Source organism: Mustela lutreola, chromosome 12, assembly GCF_030435805.1.
Source record: "Mustela lutreola isolate mMusLut2 chromosome 12, mMusLut2.pri, whole genome shotgun sequence".
Taxonomy (NCBI): domain Eukaryota; kingdom Metazoa; phylum Chordata; class Mammalia; order Carnivora; family Mustelidae; genus Mustela; species Mustela lutreola.
The window spans coordinates 29,630,581-29,646,606 of record NC_081301.1 but is presented as its reverse complement, the minus strand read 5'-3'; the positions used below and the strand labels follow the sequence as shown (position 1 = coordinate 29,646,606).

Sequence of the window (16,026 nt, the reverse complement as noted above, 5' to 3'; positions counted from 1 at the left end):
TGCCTACCTGATACAGAACTGACCTGTAGAAGCTGTTCAAAGAATGAAGGCAAGATTTTATGGCCGGCTAAGAAGCTAGAATAACTATCAGGACTATAATTAGTAAGCTAAAGGCTCAGGGACTTCTTATGCCAAGGGAACAAGGGTCAGTAAGTGTCTAGACTCTTGGTACCCTTAAAGAAAGGATAACAGTCTTTGAACATGCTATGACTAATCCTAGGGAGCTCTTTCTATAGGAACAGTGGATTCATTAACATCTAAGGCCTAAAGTAAGCATGGACAAATCCTAATGCTAGAAACGGTTAGTCAAACTCCTAGTTACTTTCACCAGAGTCTGGCATTTATAAATCAAGGGAGAAAATGAGGGCAAGGCTAAAACTAATTTTGAGAAATAAAAACGATTTTTCTATTGTAATGGTTTAAAAAATTACTTTCAAGGTTTTTATGCTGTATTACTTTATCTGATGAATTCATTACAGGACTATGACTTTATGAATACGTCATGGCTAATGTTCAGCCATTCACGTGACATCCAGTATGCATACAAAATGCACACTACTCCTTAGCTTGGCATAAAAGCCCTGTGTGGCATGCTATCAAATTAACTACTTTTCCAGAATCATGTCAAATCCTCTTCACATGCAATGTATGCTCCAACTATACCAAATTTCTCTTTAGGGTTTTGCCATTTCCTATGACTCTGGATTCGCTCCAAACTAGAAAATGACTTGTTTGGCAAGATTCAATTCCAGTGTTTCTTCCTCAGTCTCTGAGAACAGTTAATTATTTCCTCCTCTGTCTATAGGAACATATCTCTATTTAAGAATCACGTATTTTTAATTTTATCATCATTTCCTCACTTTTCAACCTCAGGCAATAGGCTGTCAGGTTGAAGACGGTAGGATGCATGTCTTCATTCTGTCTACCTCATCCTAGTCCAACAAATAGCCATTGGCTGGACAAAAACACTCATGTTACTGAATAACAACCCAGATATCATCACTTCAAATAATTGAAATTTTATAAAACAACTTACAAATAAACTGTTAAAGATCACACTATGAACTTAGCTCCCAACTGGTTTTACCTACATATACTTTTGATAGACATTAGCTCTGGTAAGTGGGGACCCTGGAAGAATAAAATCCCTTATATTTTTAATGACATCTATGTAGTCTGTCATGAGAAATCATTTTTCAAGTCTAAAGCCTATGCTGAAAAATCCATGTTTTTGGTGATTTCATTAACATTTTAAAATGTTAACAATTCTGTCAGGCCAAACTGAAAATGACGGTGTGAGAAATGAAAGCTTGCATAACTGACATCCGCTATTCATGGCTCATTATCCTCATGTCTTCCATTACGCAGTGAAGGCGTGGGGTCAGCCTCACAAAATTTAGGAACGATTAAGAAAATTACTGTATGCAGATGTGACTTATGGACTGAGAATAATGAACTTCCTAAAAGACTGTATTCAACAAAATAAATAAGACTGATGGAAATTCCACAGATGTTTTATGGCTTAAGGCAGCTTTTCAGTTATTCATTATAAAGACTCCTTCCAGGGTTTAGCCCACTTCCCTTTAAAACTTTCTCTTTGACCATATTCCTCAGGGAGCCTAAGAAGTCCTAGGCATGTTTCCTGAAGTTCTTGGAATTCACTCTCAAACACATCCATGGAGATGAACCCACTGTCACTGATCCTTTTACAGAGTGAATTGCTGCTGGGCTCCAAATCTTACACTCTTTTAAACTTTCAAACTTTGTGAGATGAACATGTGGAAACAACCTCAAGGGCAAAGGTCATCCACAAACCCAATATTCCGTTAAAAAAAAAAAAAAGGAAAAAAGGAAAAGAACAAAGACACTAAGCACCTAAGTTTAAAAAGACTATGTTTTTAATTTAGACAAAATTTTATTTACCTATCAACCACCTATTTTTCTTCTCTGGCCACAGATAATATAGGATGTAAATATAATATAAAATTTCCTTTCCTTCCTTCTATTTCAATAAATGTCTATTAAGTGGTTGCTATGTGCTAGGCATTAAACTGGGCTGAATAATAGTGTCTCTACTTAACAAAATTTATACTTTAGCTCAGAAGTCAGACACACAGACAAATAATGATGATGGAATGGACTAAGTACCACCATATAATTTCATGTACAAAGTACCATGGGATCCTTGTGAAAGGAGGCACATAGCTTTAACATAAATTAAACCTTGAGGAGCCAGAAAGATCAGTTTGATCTTGATAAAATGAACCCCTAGGGTATATACAACCCAAGTCAACAAATAGTTCTCCCTGTAGTTTCTAAACATTTTTAGGATCCAAACAGAATCATTTTTCTTGTGCTTTCCATTTTACATGAGGCAGAAAGATGCTAAATAGCTTAATGTAGCTTTCATAAGGGCTTTTTCCTATTTGCTATTTATGACTGTCCTTCCAAAATAATGACTATTCAAAATTACACATAAAAGTTTTGCTTATATTTTTGTTATGAAGGAGAATTTTCTTATTCCAGATAAAATCCTGAGCCACAATTATGCACTAGTTCAAAAACAGAAGATTAAATCTTGATAGCATCTATAAAATAAAATATGCAAAGACTTTAATCTTGTGGAAATTCAAATACAATATGGGGAAAATGGAAAGTTCAGATGATGACAGAATATCTAATTTTATTATCAGTAGATTCCTGATAAGTGAATTTTGAATTATTTTATTGTATTAACAACTTTCTTTAGGGAGTGTATAGGCTGTGAGTAAACTCTGCCAATATATGGCATTTAGCATGTCACCCTGCACATAGTAGTTGCTCAATCAATATACATATTAGATTAATTTATATATATATACAGATTAAATATAAAATGACTATAACCACCTGACATTTCATTATATAGTCATGTCTTTCTATAATGCAAGACACTTGAGTTTTTTTTTTTTTTTTAAAGATTTTATTTGTTGATTTGACAGACAGAGATCACAAGCAGACAGAGAGGCAGGCAGAGAGAGAGAGAGAGGGAAGCAGGCTCCCTGCTGAGCAGAGAGCCCGATGCGGGACTCGATCCCAGGACCCTGAGATCATGACCTGAGCCGAAGGCAGCGGCTTAACCCACTGAGCCACCCAGGCGCCCACTTGAGTTGTTTTTTGTTTCTCAGTAAGATGTCCTTGCTCCAAGAGGGCTGCCTGCTCAGAAGAGCACGAGACTCGATCTACGTTTGTGAGCCTGAGCCCCAAGTTGGGTCTAGAGATTACTAAAAATAAGTAAATAAACTTTAAAAAGGGGACCAGGCTGGAGCTTAAGCCCTCTCCTCTAAAAGGGCAAAAATTTATCTGGTCTCTCTGATCACTGGTGGTCCTTTTCATGAAAAAACAAAACAAAACAAAACAAAAAAACAAAACTAGGCTCCTATAGAGTATCTTTTAACAAAAGTCTCCTTTTCCCAGGGATCATGAAAACTATTTCCATATTATGGGTTATTCTTTAAATTAAATGGGCTTTTTCATTCTACCTTCTGAACCAGACTGAGAAACTGGAGAAGAAAGGTACATTTAAATAAAATAGTATGTAATTAGAGATGCCTACACACACACACACACACACACACACACATATGGATATGGATATACATGTAAAACTCCAAGTTTCTGGCAGTAAAACTCTTGTGGAACTCTCAATTCTGTCCCTGGCCAGCTAGCTAGCTAGCTAACTAGCTATCACTCATCTATTACAAGGACCCCGTGAATAGTAGGATCTATTGTTATGTCCTTTTTTAAAAAAATTTTATTAGTTTATTTGACAGACAGAGATCACAAATAGGCAGAGAAGCAGGCAGAGAGAGAGAGGAGGAAGCAGGCTCCCTGCTGAGCGGAGAGCCTGATGCCGGATGCCATCCCAGGACCCTGGGATCATGACCTGAGCTGAAGGCAGAGGCTTTAACCCACTGAACCACCCACGCGCCCCTTGTTATGTCCTTTTTACAGAGGACACAGGAAATAAGGCTCAGAGAAGTTAAGTAACTTGACCAAGTTACACAGGCAGTAAGTGGCACAGCTAAAATTCAAGCTCAAAGAGTCTAACTCCAGGGTCTATGTCTTCTACTATGACTCTATAATGCTTTAAGCATCACGGCCTAGGAGGAGAGAGAAAAATCCATTTCTTGCTCAACTAATGTTTTTCTCTGTATAGATTTTGAAAGATTTGTCTAAGTCTGTTGATATAAGAGTGGGCAGGGAGAGAAACATTTGTTATGTATCTACTATGAAGCCAGAGCACGGTCTTAGGTACTTTTCATATATAATTTCATCTTAATTATCATCTATTAAGCTATTCAATGTAATCCTAGCTTATTAATTAGAAAACTGAGGGTCAGAGTTTTTGAACAACTTGCCAAGAACAAATAGCTTGTAAGGGGCTAAGCCAGGGTTTAAAAGCAGGACTGGGTGTTCCCTATGACACACCATGCGCTTTCAAATCTGTAGATCAAATTCCAGATGACATCATGAAATACTCACTTATGTAACCAAAAGCCTCTCAAAAATATTATTAGAGCCAAAAGCTACTCAAAGTCAAGATTTCTGCAAAGGGGAAAGAGGGAAATTTTGCTTTGAGTCAAAACCATGTGAGTGGGGATGTAACACAGGCCTTGCATCTTACCTTGATAAATATTGTCCTGAAGTGAGATTTGTGGCTTCCACCTCCATGCAGTTCATGGTGCTGGGGATGAGCGCAAGTTCTGGCTGGATCATGGTGGCCGTGGCTACAGCTCTTGCGACCAGTTCCATGGCATCTTGTACATAGTACTCGAAGATGGACTGAGTTGTTTTTCCATGAGCAATGAGCCCAAGGGGCAAACCTTCTGTCCTCAGTTCCTCGACGTTCTGAGAATCCCCCAGCACCCAGTGAAGCTCAGTGGGGGTTACTCCAAGCTGGGTGGTAACTTCGAAAATCCGCCGGATACTCTCCATGTCACAGCCAAACATCACCATGGTGGGCGTACTGTTCTTAATACTCTCAAGCTGGACCTGCAGGAAGCTTAAGAGGTCGTCGGTGGAGGAGAGGTTGGTGGTGATGTTGATGATAGACCCAAGGTAGAACTTGGAATTTTTCTGGGTAAGGAGGAGGAAGTCGGTGATGTTCCAGTCTTCCTGGCACAGCAACAAGCTAAAATTGTACCAGTTGTTCATGGTCAGGATTGAGACAGTGACATCAGCATCAGAACTTAATGAATTTTCTAAACTCAGTTGTAGGTGAAGGGGATTCTGTATTTAAAGATACGAAAAAGAAGAATTAGAAAGCATTGGCCAAAGATGGTAACATAGGGTATGTTTGCTTTCTTCTGAGCCTTACTTAATCCTTCATTTTTCCCTGCAATATTCAAATCCCTCTGGGATAAAATTCCCATCATCTGGAAAACTATATTTCCTATCTAATGGGATTACTGAATCCTGACAACTGATCTTCCTTACTAAGAGTACCAGAGGGCAAATGGGTTTTGGAGTAAATGTCAGGGCTGACCCAGCTGGTCTTAAATTTTTATCAGGCTTGTCTACCTCCTTATAGCTTGTCCCCTTCATATATTCTATGGCTGATAGTAACTCATTTGTTAAATTCTCCTCTCAGGTAAAATAATTAAAATAAATTATGTTTGCTTTCCTTTAAAATGAATAGCAGAGAAGTCTAAAACAGTGCAGCCACTTATATAAGGATGGTGTGGAAAATGGATACATCAGTTTCCTAAACTTTTAGTCTCTGAGGAAGGCATTTTATACACACATGGCACTACTATCGGAATGCTTGTGTTTCCCCAAAATGCATGCTGAAATCCTAATGCTCCATATGATGGCATTAGGAGGTGAGGCCTTTGGGAAGTGATGAAGTCATGAGGGCAGAATCCTCATGAATGAGATCAATGCCCTAGAGCCAGCCCCTACTATTGTGTGAGTGCCCAGTGAGAAGTTGGCAGGCTGTGACCCAGCAGGGAGCCCTTACTCAATTAAACTGGCACCCTGATCTCTGACTTCCAACCTCTACGACTGTGAGAAATCAATTTCTGTTGTTTATAGGCCACCCAGTCTGTGATATTTTGTTATAACAGCCCAAATGAATGAAGACCTATGCTCTAATTAGCAATATATACAGTAGGATAAAGTGTATATTTCAGTACTGAAGGCTTGATTGTATTTGTGTCTACTGAGAAGGGATTTTTCCTGTGAAAAGTGAAATGTGTGCCATTTAAATACATTTATGGAACTTCTATCACAATTTCATCTACTTATGGAATTTACCAAATCAATGAAGGAAGAGTACTTTTTCTTATTATCATTTCTTATTTGAAAAGTCACAAATCATTAATCATGCAGGTCAAGTAGAAACAACTCTCCAATTAATAAATTTGTTAGCTGTTCTTTCTGAGAGCAGACATTTGACTTACTTATCCCTTAACACTGGCATCCTGAGAATGTTTAGCATGATACCTTCCACATATTAGGAGCAGAATAAATACTGGCTGAATGGAATGAAACATGTTCCCACTGGAAACTAGGCTATCAGATATTTTTGAGAACTTCCAAACGTTCAGACAAATAATATATGTAGAGAAATGAGGAAGGATTTCTAAATAAAGTTTCAAGTGCTTAACATAATATAAGTGTCGCCTCCCGTTACTCACCTAAAAATGTGTAACGAGAAATAGGATTTGAGCTGAACTTTTAATTCTCTGAAGGACCAAAAGAATTTTAATAGGGGCAGACTAAGGAGTGAAGATTCAGAAGGGATTTATGGGAGAAAGACTATGGCAAAAGGCCACAGTAAATGAGAGCTATCATGCTGGTAGGAAGGATGGATGTTTTTGTTTTTGTTTTTAAAGATTTTATTAATTTATTAGAAAGAGAACCCACACACCAGCAGGGGGGGGCAGCAGGCAGAGGGAGAGGGAGAAGCATGCTCCCCATGAGCAGGGAGCAGGATACTGGACTGGATCCCAAGATCCTGAGATCATGAACCCAGCCAAAGGCAGATACTTAACCTAACCGTCAGAGCCACCCAGGCGCCTGTGAAGGATGGAGTTTTAAAATTTATCCTCAGAACTTAACTTTTGTCCTTCAAATTAAGCTTCTGAGCAGGATTTGTAACGATAAAAGCAGAACTTTTGGAGAATCATCTCCGGGCAGCATTTAACAGGAAGAGGGAAAATAAGGATCTTGATAAGGTGTTAAGTGTTTAAACTGCAAGTCAGCATTGTCATGTTTGGAACAAAATGATGAAAGTTGTTTTTGTTTTTTGTTTTTTTTTAATTAAAATTTAAAATTTAATAACAAGATCAGACATGAGAGGCAAAAAAAAAAGTTTCTAACAGGAGACAGCATCCAATAGGTAGTTCCTGGTTTCCAGGCCCAAGATGCCATACAAGTGATCTTGAGGTGAGAGGAATGGAAGCTTCTCTTCTTCACTCCTGCGACTGATCAATATAAATTCCTCCAGAACATTCTTGTCCTCTTTTAGCTTTTTCTTCCTTTCTATTTCCTCCTCTGCTTTAACCCTCTTCCAGAAGCAAAAAGGAACGGAGGGCAAGCTCTACATTTAGCTGGTGGGAACAAATTATTCCCAACTATCTTCTTGGCCTCAGCTCTCTACTCTGTTGCCAGCTTTCCTTCTAAAACATAAATATGAGCATACCATTCTTCTGCACCCTAACCTCTGAGTCACCCATAGAACAAATTTCAGAATCAATAGTAGGGCTGAGGAGGCCGTTCCTAGTCTTTAACTTCACCTCCAACACTCCAAACATATACACCAAGATGAGTCATAGTGGACAATTTATTTTTCTTGTAGCAGAGTGAGCATTTTTACACCTACACAAATGGGGTGTGTTACTCTCTCAACATCTCCAGGAGGCTCATATTTATCCTCCCAAACTCAGCTCTTCATGCAGATTTCCCGAAACTAACTCATGTACTATTTACTACCATTTCTGCTGCTGTTAACCTTTAAAAAAATTTTTTTTAAATTGAAGTACAGTTGACAGAATTGCTGATCTTTTTTTCTCACAGTATTTTTGCCCTCTTGATTTCCTGGAATGGTGAACTGGGTTTTTGTTGATTTGATTGTTCCTCTGACTCCTGACCAAGCAGAATTAACCATCTCACGTCTGTGTCATGGTCTCATTTTGGTCATTCCTTTAATATAGAACTCTTCATAATGTAGCTATCGATTTAGTGTTTATCTTTCATGCTAGACTGGAAGTTTCCTTAGGTTAAAGACCGTATCTCAGCCATCTCTTATCACACGGTTCTTAGTTAATCAGAGATAGTATTTGTCAAACAGTTTTCTTTTGCTTACCCTAAGTCCTAGGCTATGATCATAATCTCTGCACTGAAAGACTAAGGACAATTCCAACAGAGCTTCAAGACCCAATATTTTGCCTCTAGTTGGAAGAAAGGGTCACCCATAAACTTGTGCTGGGGGTGGAATAAATTGGTATGTGAGGAACAAGGAAGCAGGGATGAAAATATTCTCCTCTTGCTAAATAGGGAAGTGAAATTAGCTAATTATTTTGAGCATTTAGCACCAGGCAGAAACAACTGCATTTGGCATTAGAGTGACATGAAGGACAACCTTCCCTCTCCTGTCAGGGATAATTATTAATCCATATAATTACAGTCATCACTATAAGCAATTTTATTAAGAAATTCCAGTTGAAGCTAATCCTTTAACAGATTTATCCTTTAACATCATTCTTCAAACAATTATTAAATAATAGTTCGGAAGCATCTAGTGATATTGTATTTATCTAGTAGCCTCAGATGCAGCATATTCCAGTTTTTCTCCATATAATAATAAAAGCACAGGTGTGCACATGTGCCTGCACACACACACACACACACACACACACACACACAAATATATGAAAACTTGTAACACTGAAATTCAAGCATAATAGTAAACTTCCATACAAATCTGGGGCAAAACTTAAACAGGACTCATAAAACCAAACTGAGAATCAAAATATACGTCTTACATACAGTTTGCTGTCTGCAAAAGAGTAACCCATGACCTTAAAGATGTAATTTTTATTATTTTTTTATCTTTTTTTTTTTTTAAGATTATTTATTTATTTATTTATTTGACAGAGAGAGATCACAAGTAGGCAGAGAGGCAGGCAGAGAGAGGAGAGGAGGAAGCAGGCTCCCTGCTGAGCAGAGAGCCTGATGTGGGACTCAATCCCAGGACCCTGAGATCATGACCTGAGCCGAAGGCAGCGGCTTAACCCACTGAGCCACCCAGGCGCCCCAAAATGTAATTGTTAAAAAATACATTTTGGGGTTGCCTGGGTGGCTCAGTGGGTTAAAGCCTCTGCCTTTGGCTCAGGTCATGATCTCCAGGTCCTGGGATCAAGCCCCACATCAGGCTCTCTCTCAGCAGGGAGCCTGCATTCCCCCAGCCCCCACCCCCACCTGCCTCTCTGCCTACTTGCGATCTCTGTCAAATAAATAAATAAAATCTTTTATAAAAAAATCAAATAAATAAATTAATTAATAATAAAAAATAAATTTTGCTATCTCCTAAATCAGAGATTCAATAACAAAATAACCTAAGAATCAGGAGGCATCTCTCAACCATGCATACAGAGTAAAACTGCCTCATAAGTGGATTCAATTTACATAAATTAAAATAGACAGACTCAGTAGAGGGATGTAGGGAGAAAGAAAATATATCATTAAATCTCCCCTAAATGAGTATAATATATGACATGTTATATGCATTATTATGTATTATAATATATGTGTATTATTGCACATAGTTTTCTGTACACAAAAACCATACATGCCAAACTAAATAGATAATATAAGGGGCTTTCAAATAATTTTCCTACATGTTGAACTTAATCTTTATTTCTACCTAAGATGACATGCCGCTCTGCTCCACTGATGTGTAAGGTTTGATTCCCATCATAATCTGCTCCTACACTGGTTCGGAGGCTAAAATTCCAAAAAGTACAGGGCAAGAATGGTCATGCTGAAATGTGTGCATGGAATCTCAACAAGTCAAGTGCAGAGCTGGAGGGAGAGAGGAGCTGCCAGGATGGCAATGAAGTTGCCAGTGTCGGAGGATCAGTCAGTGGTGCAAAGAAAGATTGCTTCACCTGCTATGATCACACTGGACTGACAACTAGTAAAATATTAAAATTCCACAGAAAGTCAAGTCAGGCAAGAATGGTAAGAGAATCTGGAAACGGAAAAATGATAGAGGGGCCTTGTCTGAAGAGATAGTAGAATACATCAGAAAACCCAATTTTTAATAAAACAATAATTAAAACAGGGAAGTAGTAGCAAAAGGATTAGCAGGTAAATGAATAGAACAGATATGCTAATGTATGTAAAGAAGTACATTGATTTAATAGGCTATATTGATATATCATATGTTGCAAATCATAAAGGAATATGGAAGAAATACACATGAAATTAGGGGTTGAGAAAATAATCGTTTGTGAAGATAATTTCATTTAAATTCCCAATTCCACCATACGTTAAAAAGTAATTCCAGATCATTTAAGAGTTAAAAGTAGAACAGCAAATCATTAAAAGATAGACCTAATAAAGGGGCACCTGGGTGGCTCAGTTGTTAAGCATCTACCTTCAGCTCAGGTCATGATCCCAGGGTCCTGGGATTGGCCTGCACTGGGCTCCCTGCTCAGCATGAAGCCTGCTTCTCCCTCTTCCACTACCCCAGCCTGTGTTCCTTCTCTCACTGTGTCTCTCTCTGCCAAATAAATAAATAAAATCTTTAAAAAAAAAAAGACCTAATAGGTACAAATGTTTCAGAAATCACGGTGAAATACATTAAACTGAGTATTACAATATACCTTATTTCTAGATTAAACACCTATCATAAACAATAAAGAGAAATACATTAAACTGAGTATTACAATATACCTTATTTCTAGATTAAACACCTATCATAAACAATAAAAAACAAAGGGAACATGAGAAACGAGAATACTTGCAACAAATCTGACAGACAAAGAACTATGAAGGACGTTTACCAATCAGTCAGGAAACAGAATCCTCAACTGATCACTCATTCAATCAAGAAAAATACGTTAGGCTTCTACTGTGAGCCATGCCTCTGGTAGAAATTTCCCATTGCCTGTAAGAGGAGTGAGAGAGAGCTAGACAATACACAGGTATGCAGACAAAAAAACACTAATTATAAATTATAAAAATTACTGTAAATGAAACTAACAGGGTGTGGTAAGAGTAGGAAAGGGGGAAGAGGGTGCCAGGAAAAGTTTAATACTTATGATTAGTATGGAAGGTGGATGCAAACATTTGTACTAGACAAGCACTTGCAGTTGGGACTTTCGCAAAAATAGAAAATGTATATAAAATGATTAAGTACTACATATAGGTAAACGTACGTAACCATTCACAAAAACATACACATTTAATGAATATTGTGGTCTCATTCTGACCATCCATTCTCTTTCAACTAGATACTGTATTTCTAGTCCCAGGTAATGGTTGGAACCACCACCTTCTTCTGTATTCTCTGATGCTTCACTCTCCTCTTCTGCCAAGTCTGCAAATGTTTCCTTAAGTCCCAAACACTCCATGCTGGCTTGGCCACAGTCTTCTTCAGTCAGCTGAACTTGTCTCTCATTTTCTGGGGCAGTAAGCAGAATGGCTAGGGACAGTAATCCTGGTAATCTCTTAAATTCTGGCTCCATCATTTATAAGCTGAGTGACCTTCTACAAGTCACTTAGTGTCTCTGAGTCATAAATTCCTTATCTCTAAAACGGGGCTAATGTTACCTCCTTCCTTACAGATTCATTGTGAGAATTAAACGTGAGAACATCATAACGCCTGGGAAGTGCCCAGTGCACAGGGAAGGCCTAGGAAGCTAGACAGCTCTTACAATTTGCTTAGAGTTAAGTCATTGTGTTAGAAGTGCTTTGGGGGCACCTGGGTGGCTCAGTGGTTAAAGCCTCTGCCTTCAGCTCAGGTCATGATCTCAGGGTTCTGGGATCAAGCCCTGCATCGGGCTCTCTGCTCAGCGGGGAGCCTGCTTCCTCTTCTCTCTCTCTTTCTCTCTGCCTGCCTCTCTGCCTACTTGTGATCTCTGTCTGTCAAATAAATAAATAAAATCTTAATTTAAAAAAAGTGCTTTTAAAGTGACTGCAGTGTACTTTTTTTTTTTGTTATTGTTCTTTTTTTATTTATTTTCACACAACAGTCCCTGCAATACGTGTTTTTTACTAATACCAATTATACCAGCTCCCTAACAGGAAAACAGCAACTCTGTCTCAGGCTGGGGGAGGCTATTTATTTGGGAGACACTATGTTCACTGCAGAGTATCTGTCTCCCACGGTCTCCACCTCCATACACACAAAGGAAAAAAAAAAACCAAAAACCCAAACCCATTCTCTCTTTGGTACTGATTCTAGCGTCACTTTACAATTAAGGAATTTTTGGCGCCAACTGCTTGAAATCCCCCATCACTCTTTGTTTTTCCCAAGAGCACAGATTCAGCTATTTTCTGGATCAGTAAAAGTTTCAGAAACAGGACTGGCTGCGGTCAAGGGCTTGCCAGATGCTTTGAGACGTTCCCTGACAGAAGAAAGGAGGTAGTGAAGCCAGGTTTGCTTGGAGAGTGAAGAAAGAAATGAAATTCTCTCAGCTCTTTCCTGGGCAAACAAACCATTTGGTTTTGCCTTCTAGACCAAAAGCTCAGAAAGCTCAAATGAGTATAATGTTTCCACTACTTTTAACAGAGATGAAATTCCCTCCCTTTCATGAGTCTGATTACTGAAAGTGTTCAAGGGGCTCAGAACTCGTGCTCTCCCCTGCTATCGCTTCTCTTCAGCCAAGAGGCTGCAGGAGGTTTGTGGCTTCTCATTATCTCACACCTCATTTGACCTATATTACACAGAAGACTTTTTTTTTTTCTAAAAATTAAAGCTTATTCCTTTAGAAGCCCAGGCTTTTAAATAAACGAACTGGTTTTTTTGTTTTGTTTTGTTTTTTACCATTGCATTAGGGATTCAGGCAAACAGAAGGCAGAGTCCATGCCCAGAAATTGTAATCTAAGAATAATAATAATATAAATGAAGAGCTAATATCTACCAATGGCCCTAGTGCTTTATGCATACTGTCTTATTTTATCCTCACAATGGCCTCATGAGGCGACAACAATGATTAGCTTTTTTAAATAAATGACAAAAACTGAAATTTTTAAATTTTTATGAAATTTTTAAATAAGTGACAAAAACTGAAAAAAAATTGTTTTTCCAAGGTTGCATGGCTACTAAGAAATAAGAGCCTGGATCCCAAAACCCAGCTTTTGTAGGACTTGAAAGCCTGTGCTTTTGGCTAGTACTCTAAACCATTCCTTTCAGTTGGTTAAGAACACGTGAGGTAGAGTGGTGACTTTTACAGACTTAATATTTGTAGTCCGATTATTTGCAAGTAATCCTAAAGGCTCATGAAATCCAGTCACTTTTAATGTGTCACGGCATGGGTTAGCATGACGTGCTCCCCGCGGCTGGTTTCTGGGCCCTGGGGAGGGAGTGAGCCTGCTGTCCAGCAGGTACCTGGTTTCCCAGCAGTTTTCCTCACTCATCCTTCCATTTGTAGCAACTCTTGTAAAACGACAAGACTTGTATTTCTTCATTAACAGCATCAAAGAAAGCCAGTTGTATAATGAAAGACATACATTTTGTACTTGGTAGAAGAAGAAAGTTTGGAAAGGCGCACTTAAATTTTTCATTTAGATTTTACTGAATTTCACGGTTGAAACTCTCATCTGTAATGGCATTCCACCACAATGTATGGTGGTGACAGCAAAGATCTTAGGGCATATCCCTCAGGATTTTTGAGTGATATATAAAACAAAACATAACCAAGTAGTAGAGCACAATGAACACTTTGGAAGGCAGAAATACGGATGCACGGTGTAGCCGGCATAATATTACCAGTCAGGCTGGGTGTAGTCTATGTCACTACAGCGATATGGAGAAGACTGGAATTCACCTTCTGGAATAGAGAGGACACTGGTAGACCAACCTGGTCTTAGGAGGAAATGCTGGCATGCATAACATTGTCTTCAACTGGCTGATTTATTTATCCAACAAAACGTGTTGAGAGCCTATGACATGCCAGGCCACGGTTAGAGCAATGCATGTCTTCAGGCAGGAGAAACACTGGAAGCATGCATGCTTTATCCTTTGAATCAACTCAGTCCTTCATTCCAGGCTGATTTCCAAAAAGGGAAGTCAGGAGCAAAGCAAGTTAACTAGTTTGTGGTGATTACTCAAGTTATCCACACTCTGCTTGTGATCACGTATTTTTCTCATTAGATTTCCAATGAATTACTGATATCCAATTTGTTCATCCATGTTCCACCTCATTTCCGCCTCTTGTTCTAGATGGCTATACTTTGTTTCTTTCACCTCACCCTTTATAGTCTTTAAAGCCTTTGGCTGCCACTCACTCTCTGAGCCCTGCTCTCTCAGACCATTCATATTTAGATATATCCTACCCAGGTGCAACCTCTGGTGCTTAAAACTGTCATTGATCAAAAGGATAGGACTATTGAAGACACGTAGTTATGTGGTGCTTAGGAGAGCAGTCAGCTAGGCAAAATGTCCCAACAAAGGAAAGGGTGAACCAAGGACAGCGAGGCATGTGATAGCAGGAAAGACTATCAGCAAGCAAGAAGGTCCAAAACCTTGGTCTGGGGTTCAGAAAGTCATGGCAATTCCTCAGGAGAGTCCAGAGGAGAACATGGTGGTTCTACATGGAGTATCTCAGATCTCTGTTTGAACTGCAGTTCTTTTACCAGCTGTGTGTAACAGACTATGAAAATCATTTAGCCTCATGGAGCTTCATATTCCTTTTCTGTGCCATGAAAATACCTACCTTGCAAGGATTAAATAACATAATACATTTAAAGCATCAGCAAATGGTAAATAGTAAGTGGTAGTTTATAATAATTCTGCTGCTGCTGAGATTAGGAATGTTACACCAAGAGAATCTAAGTATAAGGGCTAGACTGGTGGTCCATTTGGTTGATTTAATGAAGAGTTGAATATGTATTTTGAGCACCTATTTTATGCCCGTCGTTGGATGCTAATTACTGAGCTACAGTAGTAGGACCAATACTGTCTTTTCTTTCATGGATTTTAAAGTCTATACGGCACTATCATCACCACCGGGACACAAAATGATAGTTTAGAACTAAAGCAGGTGCCCAGCGACAAGAAACGACCCAAAGTTTAAGCCAGACTAAAAGGAATGGTGACTTGGTTTTTGAGTTTTAGATTATGAGGCAAATATCATCACAATGTTCTTGCTTACATTTTGGACAAGCCCTGGACACTGGTGCAAGTCTGAGTCTACAGGTAGAGGTCAAGAGACCACAGGTGAATGGGAGGGAAGAGGAGGCTTGATGGAATGAGAGTAAGATGATTAGGGAGGCTATATCACATGCCTAATGTGTAGTAAATACTTGGTAAATATCAGGCTCCTTGTTATTATTATTATTATTATTATTAGTGTTATGAATAAAATCAGCACACTTCCTTGGGCTGACACAGTTGATTCTTCTCTGATGACTCACAGCATTTTGATGTCTGCAGTGGTCTTTGTACCTGACCGCTGGGCCATGGAGCCAGCAGGTATCCCTGCTGACTGAACTCCCGGAGCCGAGCTTCTGGTGATGCTGGAACTCTTGAGACTCTTTAGAAAGCGTATTTTCTCTCTTTCCTGCCAGGCTTTCCCCATCCCTCTCATTGTGTCAGTGTGCCTACCTTCACCAACTTCTTGGACCCCCTCCCTTTAAGATACTTTGACCTCGAAAAAGAGCCTAAGTCTCATGTCACAATTTTCTCTGAAATAAGAGTAACAAACATCAAGACCATCCTATAAGCAAAAATGGGCCAGCTTCAGCAGTACTGAGGAGGCTGTGGACTGCTTTTGAGATCAGAACTGTTCTGTGGGGATTGTGGTTTCCATT

General features: G+C 38.9%; 1 protein-coding gene across 2 annotated transcripts in view; it reads right to left on the bottom strand.

Moving 5' to 3' along the window:
* The window catches only part of GRIN3A (glutamate ionotropic receptor NMDA type subunit 3A), a 162,862-nt gene that overhangs the window by 111,001 nt on the left and 35,835 nt on the right, over positions 1–16,026 (bottom strand). For both annotated transcript variants that reach the window (XM_059142543.1, XM_059142542.1), the window contains exon 2: positions 4,667–5,271. In XM_059142543.1, coding sequence (XP_058998526.1) covers positions 4,667–5,271 — 605 coding nt within the window. The remainder of the gene's footprint in view (positions 1–4,666; positions 5,272–16,026) is intronic.